The following is a 21314-nucleotide window of genomic DNA, read 5'->3' as shown; positions in this document are numbered from 1 at the left end:
GTTAGAGTAACGCGCGCGAGCGAGAGAGAGAGAACGTCAGAGAGAGAGAGAGAGGGGGGGGGTAGGGGTGGGTCCCGAACCTCGGGACCAATCCGGTACCGAACCGAACATGCTCGAGTACCGGGTACCCATTACAATAATTACATTTCGGTTCTCTCTATCGGTTCCTGGGTGACACCCTGGCCTGCACGCACGCACATAAAACAGCTGATTATAATCAGATCATTTTACTCGGAGCGCCAGCAACAGAATGGACCGTGGTAATCGCTTCCTATTGTTGCGTTGTCACACGTCTAATAACAACAACACGGAACAATAGACTCTTAACGATCCTCGGCCATTGAAATGTTAATGCTTAAGACTGGAGCGCACGTAGACACATACATGTCCCGACCCAAACATTGAGGAGCTAAAGTAAACGTGACGTTGTTGTGATTAAACATAATGTGCCACGAAAAATAGCTGTCCATAGATGTCCAAACATGATCGCCGTCACAGTCGCAATACTTTTCAGTTGTGTGGTACTTTTATATTGATTTAACTGTAACAGAAAGTTCTATCCAGACTATCGACAGTCCCATCTCCCAGTCACGGAGCTGGGACTGACAGTACACACAGAGACGAGAGAGCAGCAGCACCAGCTAGCTGAAGCCAGGTGTTGCCAGTATAACTCTATGGCAGAAACAAGCCACCTAGGTCTATACAAAATAAGACAAAAAGAAGCAACACTGGTAATTTCTGGCCAGTGTTGCCAAATAAGCGATTAGTAAGTAATTTAATTTAATTTATAAGCGATTTGGGGATTATTTTTGTAGATTGAAAAAATATTGGGGGTCCTTTGCTCTTGGCATGGAAATGTTTGAGAACCACTGCTCTAAAACAATATTAGACAAAGTTTGAGCCACAAACACATTGCTCTCTCTCTTCTCCTTTTGTATAAATTAAATAGGCTGTTTCACCATGTTTGCGTTTTTATGAGAAATAAAAAACACTTTCTGTTATTATAATAATGTTGTTGTTTTTCCTCCATCTTTGTAGTTTTTTGTTTTTCATGAGAAGGGAGGAAAAAACTAGGGATGAGAGCGTGCACAAAACTCCACCCATTTTCATATAATTGGTCCTCACTAATGTGTTCATGATAAAAGTGTCTGTCTGTCCTTCTGTCTGTCTGTCTGTCTGTCTGTCTGTCTGTCTGTCCTTCTGTCTGTCTGTCTGTCTGTGAGCACGGAATGTTGTTGACGTCATCAGACGTCGTCATGGTGATGAAAGGCACCGCTCACTTCACACAAGTGTGTTATTCTTTCCCTACTCGGTCTGTGTCTCATAGGAGGGCTGCTGTGGACACTTCAGAAACCCGCCTACCAGTGACATCATCGTTATAGCCGGCAGACGTCTTCTTCCGAACAACTATTTGGATTTGTAAATAATGCGAGAACTAAATGGCTTTGGATTATATCATGCTAACTTTCCAGGAATAGAAAGCCTGCACTTTCTATTGGCTTGGATTCCATTCCATTGATGATGTCACTGGTGGGCGGGTTCCTGAAATGTCCACACAGCCCTCCTCTGAGACACAGAGTGACCGGTAGAGCAGTCTGTTTGGACTGAACTGTCCACAGCCCTCCTCTGAGACACAGAGTGACCTGTAGAGCAGTCCATTTGGAGCCCTCCTCAAAAGGAGATGGGAGTTAGTGGCAGAATATCTGGACGCAGAATCTACAAATGACGCTGCCCAGATACACTAAATTAAAAACTAAAAATATAGATACTCTAAATTAAAAAAACCTCCCATACCACAGTGAAAAGTAAAGTAAATATGAAATGAAATTGCCTGTAAATTATTCTATAATGGCAATAAACAAGTTAAGAAAAAATACTTTGTTGATCTATTATCGGCCAATAATATTAATAATCACACATGCCTCGTGTTGACGTCCGATTGGCCTGTGGAGGACTAGCATGTCCACTCTCTCTGTGTCACCTTATTTTCAAGATGTCACTTCATTCTCCACTTCAGACTCCATATTGGCCATAAGCCATTTATTGCAAAGCTATATTGCATTTAGATTTGGCGTTGTGGCTCTGCTCATGTGATATTACAGATTACCTGAGCAACGAGACACAATCTGATATCACAACCCCCCCCCCCCCCCCCCCGCATATATACCACATAGATACATAATTATGATACAAATAGAACAATCAATAAGTCACATTATCACCAAATGACCCATTACAGAACTAGATATCACATACTGTAGGCCTAGTACAACCCACAAATGACATATTATAATCCATTGCAGAATGATCATCAGGTACTATCTAATTTAACATTTGTGGAGTTGGTCACCTGACCAAAAGCGGTTGACAGAAACTGGTCGACATGTTCTGTTGCCCCAACAGGGGCAGAAACAAGGCCACAACCACGCTATTTACACACACTACAACTCGCTTACAATTCGCAAACCTGGCAACACTGCCCTGTGTTCATGCTGTTGTCAGAGGCCCGCCCCCGGCTCACACGTCACTATTTTCTCCGTCTCTCAGCTCGCAATCGGCAGCCATCTTGCTTTTTAGGGCTCTCGCAGGATAACAGACAGAAGGAAGGGGAGAAATTATTGGCTCACTATTTTGCTTATCACTTCTAAATCCCTGTATTTACAAAATAAAACACTCAGCGAATCCCTTAGTTAAATCAACATTGTTCATTGTCACTACTTGGATTGTGCCGAAATATTTACGTTACACGTATAGCTTTTGCTATTTTCGCCTGCCAGCCAATGCCGACTACACACGCCTGCACACACACACACACACACACACACACAGGAATGGCTATACGCCAGCGAGACAGCAGTGCAGCACTTATAATTTTCAGTTTCATTACATAACTGTCTTTCTCAGCGTGCGCACGTGCGCACACAACATTATTCAAGTGAAATGCGTAACGCCAATATTGGGCTCATATAGGCTACCAATACACGACGAAATAACTGACAGGAGTGACGGTGCTGTGAGTAAACTGACAACGCTTTCTGACAGAGAGAGAGAGAGAGAAAGACAGAAAGACGTGTTAGAGTAACGCGCGCGAGCGAGAGAGAGAGAACGTCAGAGAGAGAGAGAGAGGGGGGGGGTAGGGGTGGGTCCCGAACCTCGGGACCAATCCGGTACCGAACCGAACATGCTCGAGTACCGGGTACCCATTACAATAATTACATTTCGGTTCTCTCTATCGGTTCCTGGGTGACACCCTGGCCTGCACGCACGCACATAAAACAGCTGATTATAATCAGATCATTTTACTCGGAGCGCCAGCAACAGAATGGACCGTGGTAATCGCTTCCTATTGTTGCGTTGTCACACGTCTAATAACAACAACACGGAACAATAGACTCTTAACGATCCTCGGCCATTGAAATGTTAATGCTTAAGACTGGAGCGCACGTAGACACATACATGTCCCGACCCAAACATTGAGGAGCTAAAGTAAACGTGACGTTGTTGTGATTAAACATAATGTGCCACGAAAAATAGCTGTCCATAGATGTCCAAACATGATCGCCGTCACAGTCGCAATACTTTTCAGTTGTGTGGTACTTTTATATTGATTTAACTGTAACAGAAAGTTCTATCCAGACTATCGACAGTCCCATCTCCCAGTCACGGAGCTGGGACTGACAGTACACACAGAGACGAGAGAGCAGCAGCACCAGCTAGCTGAAGCCAGGTGTTGCCAGTATAACTCTATGGCAGAAACAAGCCACCTAGGTCTATACAAAATAAGACAAAAAGAAGCAACACTGGTAATTTCTGGCCAGTGTTGCCAAATAAGCGATTAGTAAGTAATTTAATTTAATTTATAAGCGATTTGGGGATTATTTTTGTAGATTGAAAAAATATTGGGGGTCCTTTGCTCTTGGCATGGAAATGTTTGAGAACCACTGCTCTAAAACAATATTAGACAAAGTTTGAGCCACAAACACATTGCTCTCTCTCTTCTCCTTTTGTATAAATTAAATAGGCTGTTTCACCATGTTTGCGTTTTTATGAGAAATAAAAAACACTTTCTGTTATTATAATAATTTATAACCCATCCGTTACTACATGTGCAGGGCACACTACTGAGTTTAAAAACACAGCTGAAACATGAAGTGGACTCTGTCAACTCCTGAAAATTCCTTCTTCCCATATTGCGCTGCAACGACACTGGGATGAGCCCGGCGAAGCCGGGCGAAATTCTAGTGATTACACAAGGAGGAAGACTATTTCATTTTTAAGTGTGTACGGAATGTGTTCAATTATGTTTTATGTGGATAATGTGGACACACCCATCACTTCATACATATATCAGGATTGCCGGATGAGTTAACAGTAACATTTATGAGCATATTTATTATCATATTACAGGATGAAGTGATTAGTATAAACAGTTAAATATGGAAGTGTGTGTTTCACATTTCAGGACGCGTGTATGTGTGTGTGTTGTGTGTGTGGTGTGTGTGTGTGTGTGTGTGTGTGTGTGTGTGTGTTGTGTGTGTCGTGTGTGTGTGTGTGTGTGTGTGTGTGTGTGTGTGTGTGTGTGTGTGTGTTGTGTTGGATCAAAGATCTGACACGCTGCGCTGCTATTATGAGAGCGCACACACGGCTATTGTTATTAACTCTCTATTAATAACCAGCCGACGCACGCACACACACACACACACACACACACACACCGTGCCTCTGGACCCAGTCCCATTGTATTTAGGTGTGTGTGTGTGTGTGTGTGTGTGTGTGTGTGTGTGTGTGTGTGTGTGTGTGTGTGTGTGTGTGTGTGTGTGTGTGTGTGTGTGTGTGTGTGTGTGTGTGTGTGTGTGTGTGTGTGTGTGTGTGTGTGTGTGACCACAGGAAGTTGGGGTAATGTCTCGCGGGCTGACCGATCCACAATAGCAACACAGGACAGGACATCCTGCTCCTAGCAAGGCTGAACACGCACGCACGCACACACGCACGCATGCACACATGCACGCACGCACGCACACATGCACGCATGCACGCTTTTCTTTAACCTTCATTGGCCTGTTATCGAGATGTGTGTTTGTGCATGTGAGTAGTATAGCATCATGCACATGCACACATGCACACATTCCTGTGTGTGTGTGTGTGTGTGTGTGTGTGTGTGTGTGTGTGTGTGTGTGTGTGTGTGTGTGTGTGTGTGTGTGTGTGTGTGTGTGTGTCTGTGTCTTTGTTCGAATAGTTGTGGGAAATATTTTGACCCAAATATCTGGTCCGAAGGTTGATGTGCCTCTCTCTCTCTCTCTCCGTGTCTCCCCCAAGGAGGTGATGAGCCTCTGTCACTGTTGAGGTGTTATGGAAGCCCAGGTTTGCTTTAATAACAGCCGTAAATGCATTTGTATTGTTGAATCTAGTGTCTCACACCTTCCTCTTGTCTTGACAATACAACCTAGATTCTCTGTGGGGTTCAGGTCAGGCCAGTAGGCTGGTCAGTTAAGCACAGTAATACCATGGTCAGTACACCAGTTACTATTAGTTTTAACACAGTAATACCATGGTCAGTACACCAGTTACTAGTAGTTTTAACACAGTAATACCATGGTCAGTACACCAGTTACTAGTAGTTTTGGCTCTGTGGGCAGGTGCCAAAACCTCTCCTCATGGAGCTTGTCAACATACTGAAGCACAATGTACTAAAAAGATGGCTGTGTTGAAACCAATGTTAAGTTTTCACTGTCAGTGGATCAACACCAGCAGATAACACTGCCTTAATCATCACCGTGTTTTATCAAGTCCAGTCTCAACACAACCATCTGCTATGATATTTTACAGCACTGTGTGCTTCCTTGGTGGAAGAGGAATCCAATCTTGTCAACATACTTGAGTTGTAGTTATAGTTTACTGAGACACTACACTGTCTCTCTGCATTCTATGGTCCTATAGTTTACTGAGGCACTACACTGTCTCTCTGCATTCTATGATCCTATAGTTTACTGAGACACTACACTGTCTCTCTGCATTCTATGATCCTATAGTTTACTGAGACACTACACTGTCTCTCTGCATTCTATGGTCCTATAGTTTACTGAGACACTACACTGTCTCTCTGCATTCTATGATCCTATAGTTTACTGAGACACTACACTGTCTCTCTGCATTCTATGGTCCTATAGTTTACTGAGACACTACACTGTCTCTCTGCATTCTATGATCCTATAGTTTACTGAGACACTACACTGTGTCTCTGCATTCTATGATCCTATAGTTTACTGAGACACTACACTGTCTCTCTGCATTCTATGATCCTATAGTTTACTGAGACACTGCACCCATTCACACACACACACACACACACACACACACACACACACACACACACACACACACACACACACACACACACACACACATTAAAGTACAATTCAATTCACTCCCAGTTCAAGGCCCATATTGGACCGACTGCCAAAGATATACTAGACGTTGCCAAAGACAACAGAGGCACAGACACAAGATGTCAAAAAAATGATGATTACCCAACTGACCCGTTTAATTAAATAACCATTCTTCATGAAACAGCGGGAATATCTTACAGTTTGCAGGCCTACATCGTACAACCATTTCCTGTCACTGAGTTTTGTCGCACGCACGCACGCACGCACACGTGTGTGGTAATAGTAGCTATACTGGCAGAGGCTTTGTGAGTCACACCACCTAGAACAAAGACCCCATTACTGAGCCCCCCCCCTCTCCCCCCTCTTTCTCTCTCCCCCTCTTTCTCTCTCCCCCTCTTTCTCTCTCCCCCTCTTTCTCTCTCTCCCTCTTTCTCTCTCCCCCGCCTCCCCCTACACTCTGTCTCTCTGTCTCTCTCTCTCTCTCGCTCTCTCGCTCTCTCTCTCTCTCTCTCTCTCTCTCTCTGTCTCTCTCTCAGTGGTGCATGGAAGAAGTACTCACATTTTTTACACAAGTAAAATGTTAGTTACCGGAATTAATTAATGAAGTAAAAGTACTCATTGTGCAGAATGTCCCATTTCACAAGTTTTCAAATGTATAAAAAATGTTTTGAAAAAAGGCCAAAATGAAGTGTTGAATGTTGAATAACTACAAAGTAACCGTTTTCAAATAATTGAAGTAGAGTGAAAGCGCAATATTTGCCTCTGAGATGTACTGGAGTATATATGAGTACAAGTATCCTCTGAGATGTACTGGAGTATATATAGGAGTACAAGTAGATGTACTGGAGTATATATGCGTACAAGTAGATGTATTGGAGTATATATGAGTACAAGTATCCTCTGAGATGTACTGGAGTATATATATGAGTACAAGTAGCCTATACTGGAAATAGTCAAGTAAAGTAAAAACACCTCAAAGTTGTACAGTACTCTATCTGTGTGTGTGTGTGTGTGTGTGTGTGTGTGTGTGTGTGTGTCTCTCTCTCTCTCTCTCTCTCTCTCTCTCTCTCTCTCTCTCTCTCTCTCTCTCTCTCTCTCTCTCTCTCTCTCTCTAACTCTATGATGAGTGTGTTTCCTTTGCCGTCCATCCTGTCATTCTCTTTGGGGACGGTTACATACCTCCACCCTGGCAACGCACACACACACACACACACACACACACACACACACACACACACACACACACACACACACACACACACACACGCACAGTTGCACACAAACACGCACACACACACAAAGGCAACAGAGCTGAACTGAACAGGACATTTATAGACTCACATTAATGCTCTCTCTCTCTCTAATGGTAAAAGATAAGTACATTATAGATATAGATATTTTATTTGTCCGTTTGTACTTTGCAAGCAGTCATCAGGATACATAAAAACACATACACAAACATTACAGATCACACTGACTGTACGTTGACAGTAAAATAAACAACGCTAACCGAAGGCTACGAGTCATAGTTCCAAGAGGCGTCACATTGTATTGTTATGCACGGAACTGAGATTCTTGTTCATGAGTCCTATATGGAACTGAGATTCTTGTTCATGAGTCCTATGGAACTGAGATTCTTCTTCATGATTCCTATATGGAACTGAGATTCTTCTTCATGATTCCTATATGGAACTGAGATTCTTCTTCATGATTCCTATATGGAACTGAGATTCTTGTTCATGAGTCCTATATGGAACTGAGATTCTTGTTCATGATTCCTATATGGAACTGAGATTCTTGTTCATGAGTCCGATATGGAACTGAGATTCTTCTTCATGATTCCTATATGGAACTGAGATTCTTGTTCATGAGTCCTATATGGAACTGAGATTCTTGTTCATGAGTCCTATATGGAACTGAGATTCTTGTTCATGAGTCCTATATGGAACTGAGATTCTTGTTCATGAGTCCGATATGGAACTGAGATTCTTGTTCATGAGTCCTATGGAACTGAGATTCTTGTTCATGAGTCCTATGGAACTGAGATTCTTGTTCATGAGTCCTATGGAACTGAGATTCTTGTTCATGAGTCCTATGGAACTGAGATTCTTGTTCATGAGTCCTATGGAACTGAGATTCTTGTTCATGAGTCCTATATGGAACTGAGATTCTTGTTCACAATTCCTATATGGAACTGATGTTCTTGTTCATGATTCCTATGGAACTGATATTCTTGTTCATGAGTCCTATATGGAACTGAGGTTCTTGTTCATGAGTCCTATATGGAACTGAGGTTCTTGTTCATGAGTCCTATATGGAACTGATGTTCTTGTTCATGAGTCCTATATGGAGCTGATGTTCTTGTTCATGAGTCCTATATGGAACTGATGTTCTTGTTCATGAGTCCTATATGGAACTGAGATTCTTGTTCATGAGTCCTATATGGGAACAAACTATCTTAAAGCCCTATAGCCTGCAGAGAAGGTATGCCGTGTATACCGTCGCCCTGGTGGTAGAAGATGGTATTGGGCCAGACTAGATGGGCCACCTAGCCTGGCTTTGCCAGACTCACACCTCCCCCCCGCTGTGAAGCGTGAGTTAATCCACGTCATCAGTATGTCCGAAGCCAGGCCATAGCGGGCCATCTACCTGGACCAGTAGCTTTATAGCCAGGCCATAGCAGGCCATCTGCCTCATGGACCAGTAGCTTTATAGCCAGGCCATAGCAGGCCATCTACCTGGACCAGTAGCTTTATAGCCAGGCCATAGCAGGCCATCTGCCTGAACCAGTAACTTTATAGCCAGGCCATAGCAGGCCTTCTGCCTCATGGACCAGTAGCTTTATAGCCAGGCCATAGCAGGCCCTCTGCCTCATGGACCAGTATCTTTATAGCCAGGCCATAGCAGGCCATCTGCCTCATGGACCAGTAGCTTTATAGCCAGGCCATAGCGGGCCATCTGCCTCATGGACCAGTAGCTTTATAGCCAGGCCATAGCAGGCCCTCTGCCTCATGGACCAGTAGCTTTATAGCCAGGCCATAGCAGGCCTTCTGCCTCATGGACCAGTAGCTTTATAGCCAGGCCATAGCAGGCCTTCTGCCTCATGGACCAGTAGCTTTATAGCCAGGCCATAGCGGGCCATCTGCCTCATGGACCAGTAGCTTTATAGCCAGGCCATAGCGGGCCATCTGCCTCATGGACCAGTAGCTTTATAGCCAGGCCATAGCAGGCCATCTGCCTCATGGACCAGTAGCTTTATTTCGATGCCAATACTACCTTTGTACATTTGAATAGAGGACTGTTCCTCGCAACACAGACAGGACTAACAAACACAACGCTTCTTCCACCATGCACTACTTCACTGACACACGCACACACACGCACACACACTTACACACACACGCACGCACGCACACACTTACACACACACACACACACACACACACACACACACACACACACACACACACACACACACACACACACTTACACTTTGGCAACCCCCCCCCCCCTTCCCAGATGCCTGTGCATCTCCAGACAGAGAGCATGATGGGAAATAAGGGACCAGCCATTACAGTTAGTTACCCCTCCGCTTTGTTATAGGCCTAATTGATTAGTTCCAGGAACACTAGGGAACCCCCTCTACAGTACTGTCTCTATCTCTCTCTCTCTCTCTCTCTCTCGCACGCACGAGTTTTCTCTCTTGGGCAGCGATGGCCGAACGGTTTGCGGAGCCGGTCTTGATATCGGAAGGTACTCACTAGTTCGTAATGTATCCCCGGACCGGCACGTTAAAATTACCACCGCTGAAGTGCCCTTGAGCAAGGCATTGAACCCCTACCATGAAATGTTCTATGAGCAGGGCCTGGCTGTAAACAAGTTCTTGAGCTTAGTCCAGTTACCCTGGGTAAACATGGTACCTTTCTTTCTTTCTTTTCTCACTCTGTCTCCATCCTTTTTACTAAAGCAGAACACATTGCTGCTCTCTGCTCCCCCCTCCTGGAGAGACCGTGCACTACGGTAGGAAATAACAAAGCTATACAGTATTATATTATAGACCAGCAGCAGAGTTTGAATGTTTGTAAACACGCAGGGTTTTCCGCGTAGATTTAAAATAAAGTGTCCAAAGCATTAGCTATATAATGTCTACTTTTTCCAATAAAATAATACATTTCAATATCATAAGAGTGGCCTGTTCTAGTTGTAGTTTATTTGACTAATAAAGTTGTTTTATTCTTATTCTTATTATTTTGATCATTATTAGAATTGGGTGCAAACACACTCTATCAACTGCTCCAACCTGGACTCGTGTCAATCTTTGATGATACAGCAGGCGGAATAGGAGAGGTCACATTGGCCCCCACCCTTAAGCGCCTTGCTTACTGTACGCTGTAATGTGTCTGCAGCTGTTTTCTCACGTCTGCATGTAGTCTAGTCATTGTTTGCTGGAGGTGCCTGTCTTTGTGTACTGCTATCTATGGAGCCTCGTTGGCTCGACCTTCTGTAGTTCATAAACAGGATAATAAAGGCCACCTTGACCTTGGCTTGAGTTTTGTTAGAGATCTTTTGTTGTGTGTGTGTGTGTGTGTGTGTGTGTGTGTGTGTGTGTGTGTGTGACAAGACTACTCGCCCCGTTTCTGTTTTCCTCCCAGAATTTTCCCCAGTGAGGGGGTGGGAGAGGCTGCAGGACAGCAGACGGCTGGACTTTGAATTTCTCTAACTATAAACTTTCATGACAGCAGAACAGCCTAAGTACAAATATAATTTATGAAAAGCTACTACAGTGAAGTCTGTTCACAGAAGTTGTTGTAGGATAATTATGTGGGGATTATCTGACGAGGTACCGTTTCAGGGGGCAAAACCTTACATATACTAAATTGTTTATAGGTTCAATATAAGTCAAATAATATAGCCTTTCCACAGCAGTATCTTTTTATATTTTTCCAAAAAGAATACAAACAGCCAATAGCATATTGAATTACATTCAAGACATTGCCTTGTGTCTGACACCTGTCTTGTGTCTGAACATCTTTGATGGATGTGTTCTGCGTGTTGTCCAAAGATCACACAAATCGGTACACATGATCTCGTGATCGATACGGATTTGTCTGATTCTAGTTTTGCCCATAACCCCTCCCTCTCTCTCCCCTCCCCCTTCTCTCTCTTTTTCTCTCTCACCCCTCCTCCTCCTCTCTCTCTCTCTCCAAATGGGCGTCATTAGATCACAGATAACTTCTCGTCCATTTCAGTGGCTCCCGCCCGCCCGCTCGTTCTAATTTCCACACCTCGATCGTGTGCTTCCCCTTTTGTCGTAAGCCGAAGCTCTGAACTTCCCTTTTCATATCCGCCGTTTGCTGATTGTTGCGCCACTGTTGTTGACTGTTGCTGCTGCATACAAATACAAGACAACGTTGTCTGCTGCTGCTGCTGAATGTAGTGCTGCAAACAAATATTCCATATGCAAAGGGATATTAGAGTATAAAAAATGAAAGGATAATCAACTATAAAAAATGAACGCTTGAATAAAAAAATGAAAGGATAATCGACTGTAAAAAATTAAGGCTTGAATAAAAAAAATGACGACCTTTGCTTCACTGTCCATCTTCCCTGTAACTTTCAATAAAGGCACACAAGACATATTTCTTTAGGGTCTGCGAGGCTAAATCTCATCAAATGTTGGCATGTGGCTCAAATGTAGAATAAATAATGGACCTTGATCGTGCGATTAATCGCCATTAAATATTTGAATCGATTGACAGCCCTATTATATTTTAGAATGTTTTCACTCCAACAGAAAGCTGTTTTTAGAGTCATTCAAATGGTTACAACAATTATATTGCAAAACAAGGCTTGCTTTCGCAACTCATTGCAGCACGGAAGTCCTTGCGACGATGGAGATCAAAGGCGGTTGCGAGGAGGTGCGACATGTTGCGCACGCATGCACACACACACACACACACACACACACGCACACACGCACACACACACACACACACACACACACACACACACACACACACACACACACGCATGTCATTGCAGGCTGACCAGTCCTTTTGGGATATATATATGAAGATATATATGAACCCAAATACTTGTAGTCATCAACCTGTTGAGTGTTGTTAAGTGTTTTTATAATGTGGTTATTGTTGGATTTGCATATATTTCCGGATTCAGTCTCGTCTCGTTGAGATAAAGACCAATTAACACAGCTGGAGGCCTGCTCCAGAGACTGAAGGAGAGCCTGAGCGTATTCCAATGATTGACTGATAAGCGCGGTATGTCATCAGCGACGTCCGTGTCGGTTAGGTTTTTCGCAGTATGACGAGATCAAGCTTCTCATTTAGGGTTCAGATGGTAGCCCTTATCATTGTATCAACTGACATACGAAGAACCTAATCAACAACAACAACACACATGCACGTGCTCGCGCACGCACGCACGCACTTGTGTATAAAGTCGTCTCCCCACTGTCCACTGGCCACACTTCCACCAAGACTCTTCTCTGGCTGACGTCTCTTCAACACTTTGAGACAGGTGACTATGCTTTTTATTTTATTGCCTTTTTTACGATATCGAGAATAGTGTAACGACCCTGCAAAAGAACCCGGCCGTAACTTGCTCCTCCAAGGGATTAATACCCGGCCGATTCATCAAAAAGCTTTCTAAATCATTCGACAGAATTACATACTTAATCGGTATAGTTCTCAGACTCTTTGGTGCCAAGGACCCCCAAAACGATATTTAATTTGATCAAGGACCACCCAGTCTAAATAATAATAATAATAAATATAATAAATATAATAATAATACACTTTCAGGACTGTTCCAAAAAAGGCACACACACACACACACACACACACACACACACACACACACACACACACACACCTACACACCTACATTAGTGCTTCTCAAATGTTTGCAAAGACACCCTTTAACTCTAAGGCCCCCATTAACCACTTCCAATAATATTACTTATAATATTACAGTTTTTAGAGCTGGGGGCGTGTGGTATGTCATATAGCAATTTTGGGCATGTTAAGAAGCGCTTTTGACACCCCGTGGATTGCGCAAAACGGCCTTGAATTAGTCATGGGTGTGTTTAAGGCGTGTTTGAGACGTACCCAATCAACATGTCCGTACTATTCTCTTTACCAGTCAGCTGATGTCACATACGGAATGCGCACTTTTCTTCAGGCTGGCACCATAGAAGACAGGACATATGACTTTGTCACATTTGGGTTAATTATTCCTATTGCACTGCATGCTGTCACCTTTATGCCTCAAAATAATTTGTTTCTATTGAAAAACACCAGTAAAATTATATTTTATTAATGTCGAGGGCGCCTCCCTGGACATTCGTCTGGCCCGTCAGACCAACATCCAGACCCATTTCACCAACTCCAAACTGCTATAGTTTGTATACATTTCAAAACGTGTGAAATGGAACAGTCTGCATAATGAGTACTTTTACTTTTCGTACTATAAGCACATTTTTATACCAATATTGTTGTACTATTACTCAAGTAAATATTGAATTCCCGACATTTACTTATAACAGAGTATTACTACATTGCAGTATTGCTATACTTCTACTTAAAGCGTTACTTCAGATGTTTGGACTTAAAGCTGGAGGAATGAATTAACATAGTGGTTGTAAAGGTATGCCTGAGTCCTGTGGTGGGAGTTCTGCTCTGGTTTTGGTGAATATTGAGTATGGTTCTGGTCATTTGGTGGAGGTCTGGTAATGCCACGCATTAAAAAGACAAAAGTAGCGTCATTTGTATTGTTGGCCCATTCTAGCAACTTTCGTTCAACTTAGAACTCTGTCACATGGAACTATGTTTTGTGTCCAGTATCACCATAGATCAGTGGCGTCAACTCCGTGGGTGCTCAGGAGCAGAAGCACGCACTGGCAAAATAATAAGCCAATAATAATAAGTTGCGGGGCGGGTGGGCACCTTAAAATATATAGGCTACTCTAAGGTGGGCACCCACTGTCGTTATAGGAACCTTCCGCCACTGCCATAGATATTAACCATGACTAAAACTAAGCCTACATATTGACAATTTCGTCAACAGATATAAACTAGACTAAAATGTTATAGGGAGGAACTAGAGGAGAAGAGATTTACTAGTTCACGCGGCACGTTGTGAGCTTGTAGATCTGCTATTCTCAGCGTGCACCCAAGTGTAAAATCACGTATTATGACGCCATCAAGGCACCGCCAAAATACAATTTTGTCGAGAAAATCAACTGTAGGTGATCAATTTGACAAACACAACATACTCAGATACATTAGATACATTACAATCACAGCTCATGTTATGACACACAAATGTTGTGTTGTACACATTTTCAGTATATATATATTTTTTTACTTGGCTTCCGGAATTATAGGCCAGCCAAGTCTATGGACTTTTTAATGTTTGTTTAGGGTAATGTTTTGCCAGCCAAGTCTATGGACTTTGTTTAGGGTAGTAAAGGACAAAGTGAGACGCAATCTGGGTCATTAAGTATGATGTAGCCTACATCATATTTCGGATTCGGAAAAAAGGCGAACACACACACACACACACACACATGTTAAATCAAAGCATGTACCTCATATTAATTGTTTTGTTATTTTAGGTTTCAGGACGATGGAGAACATGACCACACCTGCTGTTCTTCACGTTAACGAGACGGATCAGTCTGCGGGCAGCTCAGGAGGCGGTGAGGATGCCCTCGATAGAATCATGAAATCCATCCACACCATGTCCGTGGTCATCTACAGCGTGGTCTTGGTGCTCGGCGTGTTGGGGAACGGCGTGGTCATCTGGGCGACGGGCTTCAGGATGAGGAAAACCGTCAGCACCGTCTGGTACCTCAACCTGGCCGTGGCCGACCTCCTGGTCACGGCCTTCCTGCCCCTGGGCATCACCACCAGAGTTCTGAACGGCCGCTGGGCTTTCGGCTGGTTCGTTTGCATGATGGACATCATAGTTTTCTACATGAACGTACACGCCAGCATCTTCATACTGGTGGTCATCAGCGTGGACAGATGCGTGTGCATGGTGTGTCCAGTATGGACCCAGAACCACCGCACCGTCAGAAAGGCCTCCTGGGTGAGTGTGGGCGTCTGGGTGCTGTCGTTGGCTCTCAGCTCCCCTTACGTGTTCTATAAGGATTTCGGATATCTCTGCTGGGACTATCCTGACCTCCCGACGGTCACCACTAACTTTGTCGTGGGATTCGTGGTCCCTTTCGCCGCCATCGTCTCCTGCTACTCCGTCATCGTCTACCGGCTCAGGAACAGTCGCTTGCTGGCCAGCCAATCGGGTCGCTCCTTCAAAATGATCGCGACGGTCATCGCCGTGTTCTTCCTGTGCTGGCTCCCCTATCACATCATATGGCTGATGTTTGCTGTGAATCACCCGGTGTCCAAAGGCAGCGCGCTGGATATTGTGATCCGGTTCGGGATCCCCGTCACCTACGCCCTGGCTCTGCTCAACAGCTGCGTGAACCCGCTGCTGTACGTGTTCATGGGTCAGGGTTTCAAGGACGTGTTCCGCTGCAGGTCCGTCCTAAAGGTTCTGGAGAAGGCCTTCGCCGAAGAGACGCCTCAGACCAGCAGCACTTCCGCAGAGCCATCTGAAACCCGCACAATGATCGCCCTGTCTAAGATAGAGGGTACAGCAGCACCTGTCCGGTCGGACGGTAGAGGGTAGCACCGATCCAAAGGGTCCCTTTGACCCTTTGGATCGCCTCCTTGTGTTGGTGGCGTTGCTCAGCCAATCAGGGATTGGTTGACGACGTAACTATGTGTGTTTATGTAAAACATGTTTAAAAGACGTATGTGGATGACATAACCAATGTTATATATTAACTCTATATGTCACATGTTTCAATAACTTGATTGGGGTAAGTTGACAAGAGTCAGAGATAAGTTGCGCGCTCTGCTCGGGCACAAGTAGGCCATTCATGGGCAACTTACTTGTGTGCAAAGCGCAGGAATTCAAGACTCCATCGTGTGTGAGTAATTGGTAGAAATAAGGTCATTTAAGGTTGAACTACTCCTTTAATATGCAAGTATTTTCTTCTCAGTATCCATTATGTTCTCAAAGATTGAAACCATGATGAAAAGTAACTGTTTTTACTTTTTACATTTTATTTTATTGAAAATATTTATTGAGATATTTATTGAGATATTGTATCTATCTGTATTTATCTTTATTGCATTTAAAAAAAAAATGCATCTTTATTTTTTATGCATCTTTATTGTTTGAGTTGTTATGATTATCCTGCTCACCTCCTGTTATTTCTCCTCCATTTATGAATAACAACAACACCATATATGGAGCTTTATGCAACATAATTACGTTTCACCAACTTCTCTGCACTGTAAACCAGTAATGTGGCAATAAAGTTACATCTTTGTAAACCAGTGAACTGACAATAAAGTCACATCTTTACGGTAAACCAGTGAAGTGAAAATAAAGTTGATTCTTAATTCATTATCGATCGTGTGCTTCCCCTTTTGTCGTAAGCCGAAGCTCTGAACTTCCCTTTTCATATCCGCCGTTTGCTGATTGTTGCTCCACTGTTGTTGACTGCTGCTGCATACAAATACAAGACAACGTTGTCTGCTGCTTCTGCTGAATGTAGTGCTGCAAACAAATATTCCATATTCAAAGGGATATCAGAGTATAAAAAATGAAAGGATAATCGACTATAAAAAATGAAGCCTTGAATAAAAAATGAAAGGATAATCGACTGTAAAATAATTAAGGCTTGAATAAAAAAATGACGACCTTTGCTTCACTGTCCATCTTCACTGTAACTTTCAATAAAGGCACACAAGACATATTCTTTAGTTTGGGTCTGCGAGGCTAAATCTCATCAAATGGTGGCATGTGGCTCAAATGTAGAATAAACAATGGACCTTGATCATGCGATTAATCACGATTAAATATTTGAATCGGTTGACAGCCCTATTATATTTTAGAAGGTTTTCACTCCCAACACAAAGCTGTTTTTAGAGTCATTCAAATGGTTACAATTATATTGCAAAACAAGGCTTGCTTGATGCAACTCATTGCAGCAACTCAACAACAGTGCACACGCATGTGCTCGCGCACGCACGCATGCACGCACTTGTGTATAACGTCGTCTCCCCACTGTCCACCGTCCACACTTCCACCAAGACTCTTCTCTGGTTGACGTCTCTTCAACACTTTGAAACAGGTGACTATCCTTTTTATTTTATTGCCTTTTTTATGATATGGAGAATAGTGTAACGACCCTGCAAAAGAACCCGGCCGTAACTTGCTCCTCCAAGGGAGCTGTTTAAGGCATTAATACCTGACATACTTAATCGGTATAGTTCTCAGACTCTTTGGTGCCAAGGACCCCAAAATGATACCTATTTAATTTCATCAAGGACCACCCAGTCTAAATAATAATAATAATAATAATACACTTTCAGGACTGTTCCAAAAAAGGCAACACACACACACACACACACACACACACACACACACACACACACACACACACACACACACACACATGCATGTTAAATCAAAGCATGTACCTCATATTCATTGTTTTGTTATTTTAGGTTTCAGGACGATGGAGAACATGACCACACCTGCTGTTGTTCATCATGTTAACGAGACAGATCAGTCTGCGGGCAGCTCAGGAGGCGGTGAGGATGCCCTCGATAGAATCATGAAATCCATCCACACCATGTCCGTGGTCATCTACAGCGTGGTCTTGGTGCTCGGCGTGTTGGGGAACGGCGTGGTCATCTGGGCGACGGGCTTCAGGATGAAGAAAACCGTCAGCACCGTCTGGTACCTCAACCTGGCCGTGGCCGACCTCCTGGTCACGGCCTTCCTGCCCCTGACTATCACTACGAGAGCTCTGGGCGGCCACTGGCCCTTCGGCTGGTTCGTCTGCATGATGGACATCGTGGTGTTCTACGTGAACATGCACGCCAGCATCCTCATCCTGGTGGTCATCAGCGTGGACAGATGCGTGTGCATGGTGTGTCCAGTATGGACCCAGAACCACCGCACCGTCAGAAAGGCCTCCTGGGTGAGTGTGGGCGTCTGGGTGCTGTCGTTGGCTCTCAGCTCCCCTTACGTGTTCTTTAAGGATTTCGGATATCTCTGCTGGAACTATCCTGACCTCCCGATGGTCACCACTAACTTTGTCGTGGGATTCGTGGTCCCTTTCGCCGCCATCGTCTCCTGCTACTCCGTCATCGTCTACCGGCTCAGGAACAGTCGCTTGCTGGCCAGCCAATCGGGTCGCTCCTTCAAAATCATAGCGACCGTCATCGCCGTGTTCTTCCTGTGCTGGCTCCCCTATCACATCATATGGCTGATGTTTGCTGTGAATCACCCGGTGTCCAAAGGCAGCGTGCTGGATATTGTGATCAGATTCGGGATCCCCGTCACCTACGCCCTGGCTCTGCTCAACAGCTGCGTGAACCCGCTGCTGTACGTGTTCATGGGTCAGGGTTTCAAGGACGTGTTCCGCTGCAGGTCCGTCCTAAAGGTTCTGGAGAAGGCCTTCGCCGAAGAGACGCCTCAGACCAGCAGCACTTCCGCAGAGCCGTCTGAAACCCGCACAATGATCGCCCTGTCTAAGATAGAGGGTACAGCAGCACCTGTCCAGTCGGACGGTAGAGGGTAGCACCGATCCAAAGGGTCCCTTTGACCCATTATTTCTCCTCCATTTATGAATAACAACAACAACACCATATATGGAGCTTTATGCAACATAATTACGTTTCACCAACTTCTCTACACTGTAAACCAGTAATGTGACAATAAAGTTACATCTTTGTAAACCAGTGAACTGACGATAATTCACATCTTTACCGTAAACCAGTGAAGTGAAAATAAAGTTGATTCTTAATTCAAATGTCAGAGTTGTCATTTTGTACACATGCACGGTCATAAACAGTGGTGGAAGAAGTACTCCGGTAGGCCTATTTTACGCTAAGTAGAAGTAGCAATACCACAATCTAAAGTTATACAGCACTCCATTAATCCATCTTCAACTGCTTATCCGTAGTCGGGTCGCGGGGACAACAGCTCCACCAGAGAGCTCCAGACTGCCCTCTCCAGAGCAAAGATACTCTGTTACAACTAAATGACCTACTGTTGCAAATGTTACTTGAGTAAAAGTGCAAATGTATTGGCATCAAAATACTGAAAGTTTTGAAAACAGACTATGTATAATATGTTTTATAATATATTAATGTATATCTTCAAAGTAACTATAGTAACTAAAGTTTTCAGATAATTGTAGTGGAGTAAACGTACATTTGCTTCTGAGATGATGTGATTTAAAGTATTTCAAATTGGAAATACTCCAGTAAAGTAAAAAGATACTTAAGTACAGTACTTGAGTAAATGTATTAGTTCTTCTGGCTTCAGAACTATGGAATGCACCCATTGCAATCAGAACTGCAGACTCACTCACTCCCAATCCTCCGCCATGACACACACACACACACACGCGACAGGCAGTGGCGGAACTACATTGGGCCGGGCCGGGCCGGGGGGGTGGGGGGGACACAGCACGACCGGGCCTCACCGAACCTGACTCCCAACAGCAAAATTGTGTTTGTTGTCGATTTGTCTTTGTCTTTGTACAAGGCTTACAAGGTCTTTAAATAAATACTTTTTGTAATGCCAATGAGGAAAATGAACGGGGAATCATTTCCTGGGCCCTGGTAGGGGGACGAGACTGCGACGCTCTATTGTAAACAAGTGTAATGCTTTATGGTGTCGTCCACAGTTAACAGTCTTGTATTGAGTTGTGCTTGAAATGTACTGTAATTCTCCAAAACTGTTAATACATTCTTCAATCAATCAATCAATCAATACTGGGCAACAATAATATTTTCAGGAAATTGAAGGCAAAAACGATAATTAATGAATGAATGCGAAAATATATTGCAGTGTGCCCACCCAGGTGGTCCCAGGCCCAGCTAATAATTAAGTCCTGCCTGTGCCACTGTTTCAACCTGTTCATAGACAATGTTCCATCACTTTTGAGATGGAGCCAATAGGGCGGTAGTTGCCAGGGTCTAATTTACTCTCTTTTATTATTCAGTTAAATATATTCCATCTGGTTACCAACTCTCCATCAGTTAGCTGCATGGGCACCACCTACTAATCCCCTCAAGGACCACTGGTGTAATGTATTTGCTATAATACAACTCCTATGCCGCATTGTATTACACTGTATCATGGCTCCCCCTAGTGACCGTTTATGGTACGTGCACGCTCCAGCAGCAGCGCTAGTGCCATTATGCACAACCCTGTGTGATCACCGCCGGAGGTCCGTCCATTACTAGCTAAAGTTGAATTTGAACCAGTTGGTCGTTTTGAGGGACAGTCTGTCCTTTTCAACCTAAAGAGGACAACCCAGATAGAGCTTTGAGCAGCCAGGGCTTCACTCAAACTTTCACACAATCTGACAACACTGCTCACAGTCACAACAACAGTCGTGCTAGCTCTCTGCTAAGCTAAGTCCCTCGCTGCTGTTTCTCTGCTAAAGTAAGTATACTATTTTATAGTAGCCTAAAACTAACGTAAGATCTGTTGAAATACACACTGTCACGTGACGGTAGTCGACACGCTAATTCTGTGGAATGTCGTTTTGTATCAGTTGTGTCAGACTTTAATTTGACCGTTTATTTTGTAATGCAGATCAATGTAATAATAATAATAACAGTTGCAACAGCAAATGGTGGTAGAATAAACTAAGCACTGAGGTTGCGTTTCCAAGTTCACTTAACTTTGGATTAACACTCTTATATATTTATATTGAGGGTTTACAAGAATTAAATTATAAATCCAATGGAATACATTTCTCTCCCCTTCCACTCTGCTGAGAGTTGTAGGCCTACATGTACAATA

General features: G+C 43.8%; 2 protein-coding genes across 2 annotated transcripts; both read left to right on the top strand.

Annotated features, from left to right (window-relative positions):
- Positions 1-15032: 15032 nt before the first annotated feature.
- Positions 15033-16100, top strand: LOC308322310 (chemerin-like receptor 1; the record flags this gene model as incomplete). Its single annotated transcript, XM_080773512.1, has 1 exon — positions 15033-16100. One exon carries the CDS (start codon positions 15033-15035, stop codon positions 16098-16100), a length of 1068 nt encoding a protein of 355 aa, XP_080629638.1.
- Positions 16101-18003: 1903 nt separating this feature from the next.
- LOC308322309 (chemerin-like receptor 1) lies at positions 18004-19074 on the top strand (the record flags this gene model as incomplete). The annotated part of the gene is made up of 1 exon (XM_080773511.1): positions 18004-19074. The coding sequence occupies one exon, from the start codon at positions 18004-18006 to the stop codon at positions 19072-19074; it is 1071 nt and encodes a 356-aa protein (XP_080629637.1).
- Between the last annotated feature and the right edge of the window lie 2240 nt (positions 19075-21314).

The sequence above is a fragment of the Protomyctophum bolini genome (assembly GCF_963924005.1).
Source record: "Protomyctophum bolini genome assembly, chromosome: 10".
NCBI lineage: Eukaryota > Metazoa > Chordata > Actinopteri > Myctophiformes > Myctophidae > Protomyctophum > Protomyctophum bolini.
Note: the sequence above shows the minus strand (reverse complement) of the source record. Positions and strands in the feature narration are given on the sequence as shown.